This window comes from Paramormyrops kingsleyae, chromosome 21 (genome assembly GCF_048594095.1).
Source record: "Paramormyrops kingsleyae isolate MSU_618 chromosome 21, PKINGS_0.4, whole genome shotgun sequence".
In the NCBI taxonomy this organism is placed as follows: Eukaryota; Metazoa; Chordata; class Actinopteri; order Osteoglossiformes; family Mormyridae; genus Paramormyrops; species Paramormyrops kingsleyae.
In genome coordinates, this window is record NC_132817.1 from 4,218,186 (window position 1) to 4,233,583 (window position 15,398).

The 15,398-nt window shown below is 42.6% G+C and overlaps 1 protein-coding gene across 7 annotated transcripts in view; it reads right to left on the minus strand.

The window, feature by feature from the left end:
* Positions 1 to 12,923, minus strand: part of hfm1 (helicase for meiosis 1) — a 28,468-nt gene extending 15,545 nt beyond the window's left edge. For 2 of the 7 annotated variants that reach the window (XM_072704305.1, XM_072704301.1), the window contains exons 1-28: positions 12,792 to 12,915; positions 12,523 to 12,553; positions 11,896 to 11,992; positions 11,630 to 11,775; positions 9,850 to 10,129; positions 9,200 to 9,480; positions 7,558 to 7,599; positions 6,867 to 6,937; positions 6,619 to 6,751; positions 6,113 to 6,264; positions 5,905 to 5,982; positions 5,635 to 5,790; positions 5,336 to 5,536; positions 5,163 to 5,251; positions 4,617 to 4,660; positions 4,384 to 4,485; positions 3,809 to 3,954; positions 3,579 to 3,673; positions 3,276 to 3,409; positions 3,145 to 3,192; positions 2,971 to 3,051; positions 2,669 to 2,760; positions 2,463 to 2,569; positions 2,324 to 2,371; positions 1,752 to 1,849; positions 1,318 to 1,452; positions 689 to 774; positions 510 to 593 (exon numbers count right to left, since the gene is read on the minus strand). In XM_072704305.1, coding sequence (XP_072560406.1) covers positions 510 to 593; positions 689 to 774; positions 1,318 to 1,452; positions 1,752 to 1,849; positions 2,324 to 2,371; positions 2,463 to 2,569; positions 2,669 to 2,760; positions 2,971 to 3,051; positions 3,145 to 3,192; positions 3,276 to 3,409; positions 3,579 to 3,673; positions 3,809 to 3,954; positions 4,384 to 4,485; positions 4,617 to 4,660; positions 5,163 to 5,251; positions 5,336 to 5,536; positions 5,635 to 5,790; positions 5,905 to 5,982; positions 6,113 to 6,264; positions 6,619 to 6,751; positions 6,867 to 6,937; positions 7,558 to 7,599; positions 9,200 to 9,480; positions 9,850 to 10,129; positions 11,630 to 11,775; positions 11,896 to 11,966 — 3,000 coding nt within the window. In that variant the 5' untranslated portion in view covers positions 11,967 to 11,992; positions 12,523 to 12,553; positions 12,792 to 12,915. Of the gene's footprint in view, positions 1 to 509; positions 594 to 688; positions 775 to 1,317; positions 1,453 to 1,751; positions 1,850 to 2,323; positions 2,372 to 2,462; positions 2,570 to 2,668; positions 2,761 to 2,970; positions 3,052 to 3,144; positions 3,193 to 3,275; positions 3,410 to 3,578; positions 3,674 to 3,808; positions 3,955 to 4,383; positions 4,486 to 4,616; positions 4,661 to 5,162; positions 5,252 to 5,335; positions 5,537 to 5,634; positions 5,791 to 5,904; positions 5,983 to 6,112; positions 6,265 to 6,618; positions 6,752 to 6,866; positions 6,938 to 7,557; positions 7,600 to 9,199; positions 9,481 to 9,849; positions 10,130 to 11,629; positions 11,776 to 11,895; positions 11,993 to 12,517; positions 12,554 to 12,791 lie in introns of all 7 variants that reach the window. The other 5 variants (XM_072704306.1, XM_072704304.1, XM_072704303.1 and 2 more) reach the window with 5 other exon arrangements.
* Between the last annotated feature and the right edge of the window lie 2,475 nt (positions 12,924 to 15,398).

The window sequence follows — 15,398 nt, forward strand, 5'->3', positions numbered from 1 at the left end:
TCTGTTTGTGTGAATGAGTGCCACATTGATATCACTCTCAGACTGCTTGACGGGAGAGCTGATAATGGCTGGTCACAGGGCTCCTAATTGGTTCACCAAAAAAAGGTGACCACCCTGCATTGAAGTGGAGGCTGTGAGCGAAAACAACTCAACTGGCATTATACTGTTCTGGGGACGGGTTAATATTGCTAGGGTGTCGAAATAACCGCCCCCTGAACACTCACAAGCTGCCTGCATGTTCAGGACATCACTGACAGGTATGGAGGGTGCTGTGTGTGGCCAAACCTGACACAGATTAAATAATGACATCGTGACGACAGTGACTGTGGCATTGCTTGGTGAACACTATGCCTGTGCTAGTGTGTTTCTGAATCTACAAAGCACAAACAAAACAACCAGACTTGGCAAAATGAGTAATCACCCCCATCTTACTGGCATAAAATAGGATTGCTAATAATTCTCATTCTGTTGTTTCGAAATGTTTTTGAAAATAGGTCAGCACTTATTACCTGTTCCAAACCGACTTCATACTTAGGAAGATGGATGACTGCTTCCCTGATCTGGTTTCCAAAAGGAGGGTGCCTGTTGACAATCTGGAGAGCGTTATATTAGCCTTGCAGGAGGTCGGTTTCATGTAGGGCACTAAGAGAATAAGCATGGATGTGATTCGCTAACGAGCTCCACGCACCAGCTCCAGCTCTCTGGGGTTAGTCTCCTCTATCTTCTGGAACGTAGTCAGGCCAGCATTCACCATCGCTGTGGACAGCATTAAACCTGACAGGAAAAGGCACTGTCAGCTGAATGTAGCTAATCCGGCCTGAAATCAGGTCTGGGATTGACAAAAGCCACATTTCGACCTGGCCATGACCCAGGTGGAGGTGACATCGTAAATAAAGAGTAGTAACCATGTAACTGCAACTGGCCAAAATCCCCTTTATGTTCTGTTAAGGCACTGAAGTCACGTGGCCCTTTAATGGGCAGAGATGGTCTAAATCGATAACAGAGGCACAAGAGCTCCTCTGTTCTGTTACATGTATATTTTTGGCAAAGCAGTCCAGCTACAGGCTATTATTTGTCAGTAATAAAGTGTTTTATTGACTGTGCAGCTTGTCCAGTTATGGAAAAGGGCAATAAGTGTTACAGGTTTGCATTAAACTCATTCTCCTTGAGTTTTTGTTCTGGCACGACATCTGGAGTTACATGCATCGGAGCCAATCTATTATTGTTTGTATCTCAAAGGGAACCAGTGGGCCTCCTCACTGTGAAGTCTGCTCCAGCCAAAGCCCGTCCTCAGCTCTCTGACTGAAATACACCCACCTATCTTCTCCAGCTGCTTTGAGACGAATGGCGAATTCTCCCATAGCCTGGCCCGGAAGCACTTGGACAAAATTAGAGAGTTGAGCAGTGCCGTGAACTTCCTCCTGGGGTGTTGGCTGAGGTACTCTGACAAACCTGGTCCAACACAAGCCAATGAGTGACCTATTACCATTGAAGTTGTTGTGAACTAGCTCACTGTTCCTGGGATGAGATACAGTTCAGTGATAATGATTCTGTTGCTGCCCCAGCTGAGTGTTCTAGGACATTCCGTACTGCCACCCTGCAAGTCTCCATTTCATCTCATTCTCAGGTGGCTGCTGTTTTATGGTTTAAAGGCAGGAGGCATTAGGAACAGACTGTGCAGCGTGAGCCAAGCTAACAGGAACAATGCCGATATTACTGACTGAGAAAAGGAAGAGGAAAAAATGCATTACATTTAGTCATGCGAATTCCAATTCGGAATATCTTTCCAGTATCCTGAGTGAGTCCAAACTCCTGAGTCGGGATGCAGCCAAGGTGAGCTTGTATCAGGCTATGAAAATACAAGGGGACTTACAAAGGATTCAGCACACAACAGGCAAATAGAAAATGCTCACTGGACTATGTAGTTTCTGCGTATTCCTAAGGAAAGAGATGGTTTTGCACAATGGAGGCACCAAAACTGAAATACATTTATAACTGATTCTATCAGTATGCCAGTTTCTTCCTATTTTTTATTTCTAAAAAAATGAGGCGCGATGGAGCATATTAGTATCACTGGAGTCTGTTGGAAACTACACAACCTAAAAACTATCATCAGAAAGCTAATTATTAAAAATCTTTTGTGACATTTCTTTGAAAATCTTGTTGGAAATTCCATCACTGCGTAAAATAAGTAAGAAGGTTCCATAAATCACATTCAGTCAGGAAAGTGGTAAGAAATATTGTCGAAGAACAGCTGCAAAAAAATATGCATGTGCTGAAAGAATGTGTTTGCGGAGGGTTTATGGGGGTCTGTGCGACATACCAGTTGACTTTCATTTCCCTGTTTTTAATCTTTCCTTCCATTGGAAATCTGAAAACACAGAAAACAAGCATGACTATGGCTAACAGGATTTATACCTGCAGTCTTTTCCAGAAAAATGCACTTTCCGCTATGCTCCGACCTGATCGTTATCCTGTGTTTATCCTTGTTCAGAGTATTCAGAGTTCGCTTTTCATTCATCCTGAGCTGCACATCATTGAACTCCTTGCCTTTGGATATGACCTTGATCTTGTTATGAAAAGGCATGCCGTCAGTTTGGGGGCTCTTTTAATCAGTAAATGCCGCAATAACAAGTCAAAATGCAAGAGGCTTGGAAAAATCACCCACCAGCTCAGGCAGCGATTCCGTCCCGCACACCGAACTGAAATGCTTCATGGTGTCAAATGCTATGCAGTACCTGGCCATCAGCCTACCTGCCTCTGCAGATGAGAGGTACAAAACCTGTGTTCCTATTCACCGGCTCCTCATTTCAGCAAATAAAATACCACATAAATAAATTGGGCTATAGTCACAGGTTAATCTGGATTTTCTGGACTCGACAACACATCAGTAAGAAATACGGATGCAGCAGTATCATGAGAGATCTTACACATGCCAACACGTTTCCTGACACAGAAATAGCGCTTTACCAGTGGGTTTAAAATTTATGTCCTCGTCCATAGTGATCAGGCATATTTCAGCCAGTGAGTTTATATTCTTAAGACAGAGCTCTGAAAAGATAAGAAGATTGGTCTGATTTATAATGACCTGCTTAAAACCACATTCCAAGAACATTCCACTATCTTTCAGGGATTATTGTATACCTTGCAGTCTTGTTTCAATTCCAACTCTGTCCAGGCTTGACGTGAAACCTTCAGATAAATCGTTGTAAAATGAGGGAAACAACACATGTTAATATGCGTCTGTTCCATGTGGATGGAGAGTGCATGCTCACCATAATAGCTGGGGTTCTTCAGTGCTCGAATGTACAGGAAGGTGGAACGAATCCAGTCCAGAGCCACATTCACATCAGAGATGGTGTGAAGGACTATCTCTGCATTCAGGTGTTCCACGAGGTGTTTGTGTAAGCTGGAGGGCACATAAGAAAGGTCAAGTGTCCATGAATAAAGAGACGCATACATGCATTCAAATGCAGGCGTTATTTTATCATTTAATTCTCTGTATTTTATTGCTGTAATCTTTATTTCTGATCAAACAGGTACAAAGTGATTCTTCATCTTAACGAGCAGTGCCTTACCTGCTCTCAATGGTTTCGGAGCCACTCACTAGCTTCAGGTATTTTGCTTTTGTCTGGGACCTAGTCATGATCACTGCTGTCGCGGTCGTGTCAAACTAGAACAGAAAGCACATTTCCCACATGCACACGGAAGTACACGGCAAGCCGGTGGTGCCTCTGAGGTGGCTGTGCCTTGCAGGGTTGAGGAGCATGCATGGCCTCTGGGTGTAGGCCAGCGTGCGACTGCGTACCTGAGGTCGGCCAGCCCGGCCAATCATCTGCAGGATGTCCATCTCGCTGTATTCCTCACAGGAACCACCGACGTAGTGCACCGTGGACTTGATCACCACCAGGTGAGCGGGCAGGTTCACTCCCATTGCTAAAGTACTGGTTGTAACTGGGTGAAATAAATAAAACTGTTCTGCCCATTATATATTACTTCAGTCTGTTTGTATCTAAGAGCGCATACTTGAGGAAATTAAATCCTTTTTTAAGTTAAATTTTCCATACAAAACAACATAAATCACTGTTTTAACCTAAATCATTTGTATTCAATTCACTTCTTGGTGTATAAATGAATATACCTTGATGGCTCTGCGTTTATCATAGTAAAAATCCAAAATATGTGTTTAACACACAGAAAGACAAAGGCATACTGGGAGGTGATTCAAAGCCTGCATCTTGTCTATTTTTTATCATTCTCCTGTCTAACAGCTAGGTTAAGAATAAGTTAAGGTTAAAACCTGTCATGGTACCAAACTTTTCACAAATTATTGATAGTTTCAAGGAATGAAAGGAGGCTTCGAAGACCCAAGGTGACGCTCACAGAGTACCGGTAGGTCTCCAGCGGTGAACACATCTTCGATTATCTTCCGGTCAGAAACGTCTATCCCGGCATGATGAAAACCAACTCCGTGTGTTATTAGATCTGGAACACGAAAAACATGTAGAGGTCACTTATGAAATATTAATATCACAAAGAAAGTTTCAGAAGCACTTCCATATGCACTTATGGGCAGACACACATGAATGCTGTGGGGGAGGAGGTACCAGGGATACCTTTGAGTTTGGAATCAAGAAGGGAGTTTGCATATTTCATCAGCCTGCAAAATGAGAACAATAGCCCATCAGAAAAAAACGAGTACTTTCCTGGCAGAATAAACAGGTTGGAGATGTTGTGCACCTTCAAAAGCTCAACGAGTGCCTCTTTTGGAGTTAATACAATTCAGCTAGAGCAGGGGTGGGCAATCTTATCCACAAAAGGCAGGTGTGTATGCAGGTTTTTAGGATAACCTTTAGGTAAGTTGTTCAAACCCAGGTCCAGTGAGGATTCTTCAGCCGATCAGTCCTCTAATTAGTAATCTAATTAGGGAGTTGCAGCAAAAACCCGCATACACAGCGGCCCTTTCTGGATAAGATTGCCCACCCCTGAGCTAGAGGATGTGTATAACATTTTAGAAAAAAAATGATAAATCACTCAATCTAAATGTATTTTACGTTTCTTGGATTCAGATCAGTAACAAATGCTTTAGACATGATGCAACAAGGACTATGATCTTGCTATGGAGTGTGGATTAAAGAATAAATGCACAAGAGCCGAATGACCTCTGTTTCTGTTCCACGCTCATGATAAAGCGGGCGTCTTTTGCCAGCACAGATGCAGACTGCTGCACACCTTTCCTCGTGGAGCAGAACTACACAAAAACAAGCAGGGAGAATGTCAGCTGATTTCCAGGCATCTGAATCAAAGCCTGGCATTTAGAGAAGCCCGCAGTCACCACAAGCGTGGGCTTCTGGTCCGAGTACGTCTGGATGATGTTCGCCATCTTGTAGTTGAGGGACAGGTCGAATTTGAAGTCTGTCTGATTGGTGCCGCATGGGAAGCCAAGCACCAGCTTCCTGAGCTTCACCGGCCTGTAGCTCTCGTCTAGCTGCAGGCAGGAAGCTGGACCCAAGGCGTCCGAGAGCCATTCGGCGACCTGAGAGCACAGCTGGTGTTAGCACTAACTGAACATCAGAATATCACACCCAGACAATTTCCCCTTCCATCTGCTCTGCCATCCGAACAACGACTCACGTCAGCAATGTTCGGAATGGTAGCAGACACGGCCACAAATCTCATGGGAAGACGTGACTGGTGGTCGCCTCCATCGCGATAGGCATTCATCGTTTTCATTCGGCTGACAACAACCTCCAGAGTTGCTCCGCGAGTTGAGTCTTTCACCACATGGATCTGGAGATGGTTCATAAATATGTACCACATGCCAAACATACAGTGAAATATATACTTTGTTTGAAGAGAAAAGATATTAAAAATGGAGCAGGTCACTGCAGGGAAACTTCTGACCTCATCTATGAGAAACAACTTGACCAGTTGCACTGGGCTGCTAAGCCTCCACTTCCTTGTCATACTGTCCCACTTTTCCTTGAAGGTGAGAAGAAAGACAGAGATACAAGTCAAAGGGAACCAGGTGCACACAGTGGTCAATGTGCCCAGACCGGCAGTGTTTGTGTAGTCTAAACCCACACAGCACCAACGCGAAAGCCTGGCCTACCGGTGTGGTCATGATGACGTGGGCGTCCTGAACCTCAAAGAAGTCATCGATTTCTGTGTCACCGGTCAGTTCTTTGCAGTTGAGCCCGAGAGACCCAAATTTCTGCCTCCAATTTTCGTAACACTGGCTGCAAAGGGCTTTAATTGGTGCCACTGCAAGCATATAACACAGAACAAGAGCACGGTCAGGCTACTTCTTCAATCAGTGAGTCAATGAAGCAATTCAAGCTTTAACTCCAGGAAACATAAAGGCAGCTGGCAAAAGATTACCTCTCTGAAAAAAACAGCTAAAATCACAGCACATCTCAGAGTGCAATAACAAAATCAAGTTTAAAAAGTGAGTCTTGTTTACCAAACCTGCACTCTGAAAAGTTCATCTTCACTGTGCCAGAAGCAGGGATGTTTGACCGCGAATGGAGCGCTAACCCAGAGGTTGTGTTCCAACGATCAAACGAGAGAAACACCCTTGTGGCCTTCCTTTAATAACTGTGAACGACCAATACTTACTGTACACAACTTTAACAGAGTGCCAGGGAGCAGGGACCTCCATCAGCAATCGAATAATTGCCAATTCAAAGAGCACTGTTTTTCCAGAGCCAGTGGGAGCACAGGCCACAAAATTTTTACTGGTGTAAAGGATCTGTAAAACAGATCATTTTATTATATTTGCATGTTATTCATCTGAATTAGAACCACTGAACTGAATTAATTTAACAGATAAAAAGCATGAGTATGGGAGAGATTCACCCACTTACATCATCCAGGGCTTTCGACTGCACATAATTAAAGTAAGGGAACTCTTTGAAGACGGATCTGAACTGTGCAGCTTTGCAAGTCATATCAAGGCTTTTGTGTTTTAACATTTTCCCTTTAGTGAAATAGGCTGTCCGAGAAAAATAAAATTGCAATTATCTGGCTTAGTGATCCTTCTCGTTTTTAAATTTTATATACCTGTAAAGTGTTTTGGATGAAATACATATATCAACAAAATGAACACAATAAGAAACCAATTTTGCATACAATTCACATACAATTAGGCTATGCCTTAAAATCTCAATGGTATGCATCCTCCATTCTGACCAATGACAAACACGGGTCATTCAGTATGGTGGGGAATCCACCCTTCTGCTGGAGGTTTGATGTGCCATTGGGCACCTTCTCTTTGTTGATACAAGGCCCTTACTGCACTTTGAGGAAGCGGCATTACCCACAAAGGGATACGCTGCCCCAACACGTCACGTTTAATCTATCAGACAAATAATAGCCACCCCTTTAACAATGCATGAGCACACTGACACTGGCTGGCGGCATGCAGGGAGCCACCTGAGCACTCGAGAGCTTTATGTATGTTAACCTGAAGCACAGAGGGACAGATAACTACTCTGGGAAGCCGCCACTGAGGCTCATTGCGATCAGCGCAGGGGAATTAAGATGGCAGAAGGATACGGATTTCGGTGACGGAGCGGAGGACTCCCGGCCCAGATCCACCTGAAAAGAAGGAGTCGTTAATAAATCATCCCTCATCTAATGAGGTGCAGCTCTGTAGAATATATTAGCACTAATCTTCCACAGTACCTGATCTGGCATATTCAAGAAGGACTAAAGCGATGTATATTCTCTGTTGACCCTGCTCATGCCGATGCTGATTAATTTATATAAAACCCAAACATCAAAGCACATCTAAAACGATGTAACAATGTCCATATCATATTGACTAGCTGACATAAATGAATTTTCATGGTACAAATTGTATCTGATAACCAGCAGTTAAGCAGCCAGTGTCTGCCACCTGGTGGCCTCAACGGGGACTGTCGACCAGGCCATAATCTGTTTAAAGTGTTTACTTTGAGTAAAGTCATCCCTTTAAACCACTCAAATGTGAACGTAGCATTTTTAGGTACAAAAAATGTATATGTTTTGTACATTCTGATGAGACTGTTGAGAGATATAAGAAGATATAATAACTCTTATTGGGACAGGCTGTCAAAAAAGCCCAGAGATGAGTTTAATTTATGTCTAGGCCTTTGCTTGGTCACTAATACACTGGGGAGGGACCCGCTGATGAGCATCCCCTTCAAAACAGACTTCCTTTCCAGTTGCTTGAAAGTGTACCCGTTTACAGTTAAAACAGGAAGAGTGTTCTGTCAATGTCAGGAAGTGGCCAGCACCAAGGGATACCACACGTCACCTCGGCTGAGACGAGCCACGGAGGTGTAGAAGTGGCTGGCAAAAGGGAGGCATGTTACTAGTTTCACACATTACCAGAATAAGAGATTAAATTACAGTCTCCAAAACAGAAAATGATAGACATCTTTGTCCAGGTAGACCATGGCAATGAATGAATGACAATAAAAGATCTAGAATATGTTGTTAATTTAAACAGAATTATATGGACATGACCCATTTCAACTGACTCACGTTTATAAACCAGCTTAATAGTCTTAGCTGTGAGAGGGTTAGAGGCCCTTCTGAAAAATGTAATACTGGAATTTTAAAAAGGGGTTATGCATATTCAGTCTTTAATAATGCTTTAGCGGTCCACCAATCCACATAAAAGACAACGACTGTTAAATGAATTTCTGTCTTGAGTAGTTTTACAGGCAAATCTCCCCAGGTGAAATCCTGAACTTTGTTGTGCCCAGGATTTAAACTTCTGGTTTTGAGCCCCTTGCTGAACTGACTGCTCTATAACGATGTGCTTTCCTCTGAAGTTCCCGTGCAGAGAGCTCGAGGCAGCAGCTCAGCGTGCGCGATGCGAGATCGGAAAAGATGGGCGAAGTCAGAAACGAAGAAAAATAGCCTGCAGTGCCCTAAGGTATAAAATAAATTGCAGTGGATGACTGGGAGCTCAAGACACAAACGGCATAATAGATCATCTAAGATCTTGTAGCCTTTCAGGAGGCCGAAATCAAACTCTGCTGCACACGCATGACAGGCCATTAAAAGAATAATTTCATGCTCTAAGAACAGAAATCCGATGTCATATCTGATTTCTCAAAAAAGAAATAGAAAACAAAAAGAAAGACATTCATCCTGTGTTGTGTAAGATGCTCACGGCTGGAATGAGCACACTGCCCGGCAGACTCACCTTGACCTTGTATATTGAGCGATTGGGGATTAAATGGAAGGATATGAACTTTTTGTATGGTTCGATCACACTCTGACGAAGGTGGGCCGTCTGCACCGGGCACATATGAACTTGTGAAAGGAGCCATGGAGAAAGTAGCAGCTGGTGTCATGAATGGATTTTCTGCCGCCTTAGAAACTTGGCCAGTGGTAGCATCATCGGTCCCGGCCTCTTTCGGACATGGCGCACTGCTCAAATGACCGCTGGGCTCTGCAGCCACCTTAGGTGGAGGTTTAAATGGCCTGAAAAATGAATTTAGATCAATGTTTCCCAATCCACCGCTTGAGGAGCCCCAGACAGTACACACAGGAGGGAGCTGGGAGGGAACAAAAATGTGGACTGGCTGTGGGTCCCTGAGGACCGGGTTGGGAAACACCGATTTAAATAAATATGTCTGAAAACGTATAGCTATGTATACAGATACAAATTTCAGAATGAAGTACCCAGAACAGTACCTAGAAATAGCTGCATGCAAATCAAATTACTGTATGCTTCTATGAGCTACTCCAAAGACTTAAGCACAGCATCATAAAAGCCATCATGTGGATATTACCAGCATTACGCTCCCACACAACAAAACATGCACACTTATGACAGAAGACAAACTATACCTTCTCCCGAGCTCAGAGATATCCCTATTGTTTTGGCTAAACGAAGAAGTGAAAGTTTGCTTTTCCAGCAGATATTCTGAGAATCGTGATGTGTTAGCGCTGACCAGGAGACTCTGAGATTGTGTGCACCTGTCAGCCATCAAAACACGGGACCCTTCTTGTTCAGGTAATTCAACTGGTGCTCCGAGATTCAGAAACTGCCCTTTTTGTGAGGAAAAACATCTATCCCCACCAGCTTTTTTCAAAGGAGGCAGGAATTTCTTTGACTTCTGATAAGAGCCTGTGAAAAGGAGAATCAGTTTGGACTTGAGATTTCAACCAATGCTGTGAATGACTTTCAGCAGCTCGATGAACTTCAGTTTTATAAAGTACAGAGTATAAGCTTCACCTAGGGCTATTCCGTGGTAGTGTGCAAAAGATTCAAGTTTCTGAGCACAAAATATAGATTTTGGGACAAAGTACACTGTAGCAGATTAGATCCAGATGCAACTTATTCACAGATGAGGAGTATATATAACAGCAGCCTTCATATAACAACTGTCTCCAATGTACTGCTTTACCAATAAGATCCTCCTCTATCCTGGAACTTGCACCGTGTCAGAGTACAACTGGGATGGACTGCATGACCAACAGAGGGCACGAATATTTTTTGACACCAAGGTCTTCGTACCAGCAGAGGACGAAAAACCTTACAAACCTGATAAAAACACAGCATGTACACAGCCAGATCTGCTAGATCTGAACCCTCACCCTAGGAGATATGAAGTCACGACCTTCTCCACTGAATGACTGTCATATCTCAGGTGTACCATGATTAAAATTAATGTAGTAAAATTACTACGTATTCATATTTTCATTAATAGATTAGAGTGCTTTAATTTACAATTTAATAGTTTAAGGTTAAGGGTGCTTAATCCCATAAAATATAAAATTATTTTAAATGACAAAAATAATGACAATAAAGAACAATAATAAGTCCTCAACTCATGTCTGAATTAACCAGAATATGACAATAGCTGATATAGGTTAATTAAGAGCTTGGCAGAAACAAAAACCTGCACTCCCTTCAACACAAAAGCCAAAAAGTGCCCTTCCGTAGAGCAGGGTCAGTGAACAAATGCTGAATTAATGATACTTTATTCTCAATTCTATATGCTATTTATAAGATATTTCCTATGGCATTTGGTCTTTTAGAACATCTTATGTGATTCTCAGCTACTATGATGAACTGGAATCCCATTCAGGATATTCCCTGGCCTTGCTCCCTATGCTGCTTGGGACTAATTCCCGGCTACCCCCAACTGCCAGGACTGGATAGGTGGATGGATGAATATCTTAATACATGTAAATGCAATGGTAATTTACAAATACGGAAAACCAGTGAAAAAAACTATATTAAGTATCATACCTCAGGGCTAATTTTGTTGATTTGGACCAGGGGTGGCCAATTTTATCTGCAAAGGGCCAGTGTGTATGCAGGTTTTTGTGATAACCTTTAGGTCAGCTGTTCAGACCCAGGTGTGAGGATTCTCCAGCCAATCAGTCCTCTAGTTAGTAATCTAATTAGGGAGTTGTAACGAAATCCCACATATACACTGGCCCTTTGTGGATAAGACTGGACAACCCTGATTTAGACTAATAGCTCTTTACAATGTGCTGGTTGTTTTAAATATAAATTCATTTAAAATGTGACAGAGTTTTCTCAAACACACCAGAGGTAAACAGACCTGTTTTTTTAACTGGATTGTGTATACCTTTTTTAGGGGTTGAAGACCCTTACCTGCCAAGCATCCCAGATGATCTGTCATAGGGAGCTTGACCCCACAAGAAAGAGATTCTGCCGTTCCCTTTAAATGCTGAGTTTCCGGTATTTCGGAAGACAACAGAAGTGGTTCCGATTGCCAAGTGATTTGCTCCTGACATTTTCTATAGATATTGGGAATAAAAACACCACAGAAAACTACACTTTAAATAATTTTGGTTGAGGGTCAGTGTACATATGGAGACTCATGTTCCCATGGCATCCATTGCAGAAGTTCCACTCACGCTTGAAGAACAACGGGTCTTTCATAGAACAGGCTCTCCAAGGACAGAGTGCAGTCTTCAGAGTCCAGCATTGTCTTAGATCATCATGCAGCATCAGCTGTGGGTAACAAGATCAGATGAATCAAGTAACAAGGATCTGAGATTTTTCACTACTTATCTGATGCCATACAAGTCATTATATGAGAATTGCAGCACTCAGATAACTATGCTTTACTCAGTGTTGAGGAAAGTCACTCCCAAAAGTAATCCATTATAGGCAGAGATGGAAAGTTCAGGACCAGAAGTTAGAAATCCAGACCAAGATTTGGTTTCAACTAAACAGTTGAGCATAAACATTCACATGCAGTCATAGAGTACTCGACTGGTTCGCTGAAACAAAACCTTGGTCTGGACTTGTACGAACACATGTTCGTCCATAACCACGCATGCCTACACGAACAAATATTAACAAATGAACAGGAATTTTAACAAATAATACAAATATTTTAAAACGTAAATACTCATTTAAAGCTGGAGTTATATAATTGAGACTGGTGGAGAGCACACAAATAGGCTTGTTAATAAACAAACATGACATCGGATAACACGTAATACAGCTAATACGGATAATTAGATAACATACTATACCGGCTTTCCACAATATGCTTTTCTTGAACACCTTGTGGATGATAGCATAATTAATAATTAGGAGGTTAGCTCTGGTATGAACATTTAAGTTAAGTCTTGTATGATGGGTGTTGTTATGTATTGATTAAACATGCTAATTCGCTTCAAGAATTTTATCCGCCAGCTAAAACAATGTAAATTTTGCGTGATAATATAGACCGATATTTTTCGAGGGGGTAAATAATAAGTGAATTCTGTGAGGAAAACTAATTCAATAAGACATATACTACCTTATTAAATGTACTGTAGTTTAGGAAATTAACGACTAAAAAGAGAACGCGGTACTATAATCCCCTTCGGCTACGCCAGCCCGCCAAACCTGCCCACCGGCATCGCTCGAGCGCAGCGCTCACGCCCCTCGCGCCAGCCGCAGAGGACACTGCACCTGCGCGTGGCCGCGGTGCAGGAGCAACGCCGCCGCCGGCCTCGCGTAGCGCAGCCGGGTCTCCCGGTCATGTGACCGCGCCATAGCCGTGCGACGCACTGCAGGCGGTTAAGGTGACATCCTGGCTGAATGGACAATGCGTTTACCGTGCTGTTTAAATGCACGTTAATATGCAAAAGTCTACTACGTGTGAGATTACTCAGATGTACTAGACAAATATTAAACCCAATTTAGAAACAGGTTTAAGAGAAAATACTGCATACATTTAGCGATTCTGCAGTACACTGTTACAACGTTACATAAACATATATATGTGATCTGCTTCCGCTGTTTTTGGTCGATGCATAACATGTTGAGGGCTGCCAGAGACACTGAATGTTAATTAAGAACTACGTACATTACAGTGGATCACTATATATATGTGCTCACTAAATAACAGATAAATAAACCTTTATAATTAACATTAATATCAATGTATTCAGGACATACCCCGAACAGCTAAGACATTAAAACCACTGACAGGTGAAGTGAATAACATTATCTTGCTTCAACGGCACCTGTCAAGGGTCTCATTATATTGGCAAGTGAATAGTCAGTTTTTTAAAGATGATATGTTGGAAGCAAATCCTGATGACTAGAAGACTGGGTCAGAGCATCTCCAAAACAGCAGGTCTTGTGGGGAGTTCCTGGTATGCAGTGGTCAGCACCTACTAAAGGTGGTCCAAGGAAGGCCATCCAGGGAACCAGCAACAGGGTAACGGGTTCCAAGGCTCAGTGATACATGTGAGGAGTGAAGACTAGCCTGTTTGGTCCGACCCTACATTGCAGCTTGATGCACATGGGACTGTGTAGCCCCAGACCGATCAGAATGCCTACGCTGACCCCTGTCTCCCACCAAAAGCACCTACAATGGACATGTGAGCTTCAGAACTGGACCATGGAGCAATGGAAGAAGGGAGCCTGGTCTGATGAGTCATGTTTTCTGTTACTTCAGGTGGATGATCCGGTGTATGTTCATTGTTTACCTGGGGAAAGGAGGGCACCAGGATGCACTATGGGAAGAAGGCGAGTCAGCGGAGGCAGAGTGGCGCTCTGGGCAATGTTCTACAGAGAAACCTTGGGTCCTTGCTTTCATGTGGATGTTAATTTGATACATATCACCTACCTAAACGTTGTTGCAGAATAAGTACACCCCTTCATGGCAGCGGTATTCCCTGATGGCAGCAGCCTTTCAGTAGGATAATGCACCCTGTCACACTGCATAAATTGTTCAGAAATAGCTTTAGGGACATAAAAAACAGTTGAAGTTCTTGACTTGGCCTCTAAATCCCCCAGTTCTCAATCCAAGGTATGTTTCCCAAAGCCTCCCGGTAGCCGCTCATATAGTTGGAACGACTCAGTTGTATGGTTCCATATATGTAAGTTGGTAATATTGTTAGCAACTATGTTTCTGGGAAACATACCACCGATCGAGCATCTGTGGGATGTGCTGGACAAATAAGTCCAATCCATGGAGGCCACACCTCTCAATTTACAGGACTTAAAGGATCTGCTGCGGACATCTTGGTGCCAGGTACTATAGGACACCATCAAAGGTCTTGTGGAGTCCATGCTTCGATGGGTCAGAGCTATTTTGGCAGCACAAGAGGGACGTACACAATATTACGCAGGTAGGTTTAATATTATGACCAGTTGGTATATAGCAGAGTTGCCATCTGAGTCCCATAAAATCCTGGACACCCAGTCTTTGACCCAACACCCGACATCATTCCAAAGGTTTGTTTAGGTCTGTTTCTTAGGGGAATTCATAGGGGCATTCCATGTCCAGGAATGAAATTTGAATCAAAATCTGGGGTGGTCCCGGAAAATCCTGGATGGGTGGCAATGCTAGTATATAGATGTCATCATCATTAGTTATATGTCTTTTAACCTTTTATTGTCAAACATTGTCTTAGACATGAACAGTTTATGTGAATGTTCTTATTTAAAGCAGGAACAGCATCACTGGAATGTTTGTAGACATCTTGATTTGTTTGCTATTGGTGCTGATGTTACCATAGTACTCAAATTGTCAATGAAATGGAGAAGAAATACTCAGCTTTCAGTTGAACACTTATCTCACTTTAATGTCTTTAAGTACAGTATACATGTATACTTTGCTATTTAAAAATGTAGACATGATTCATTACAAATGGAAATTTACCTAAAAGATATTACTAAAATGTTTGATTTTTAAATGATTTTAGTGTGGCCTACCACAGCATATTAACAATAAGCTTTTATACTTAAAGGTGTTCTCTGCGATATTGTGCAACATTCAGAATTCTAATCCACATATTCGAAATACGTACTGGTCATTATAGAGGCGATATATTTCCCTAAATGTATCTTGGTGCGATAGGTGCATTGTACCATTTAATATATTTAAAGGGCAATGTGTCTGTGCCCACTC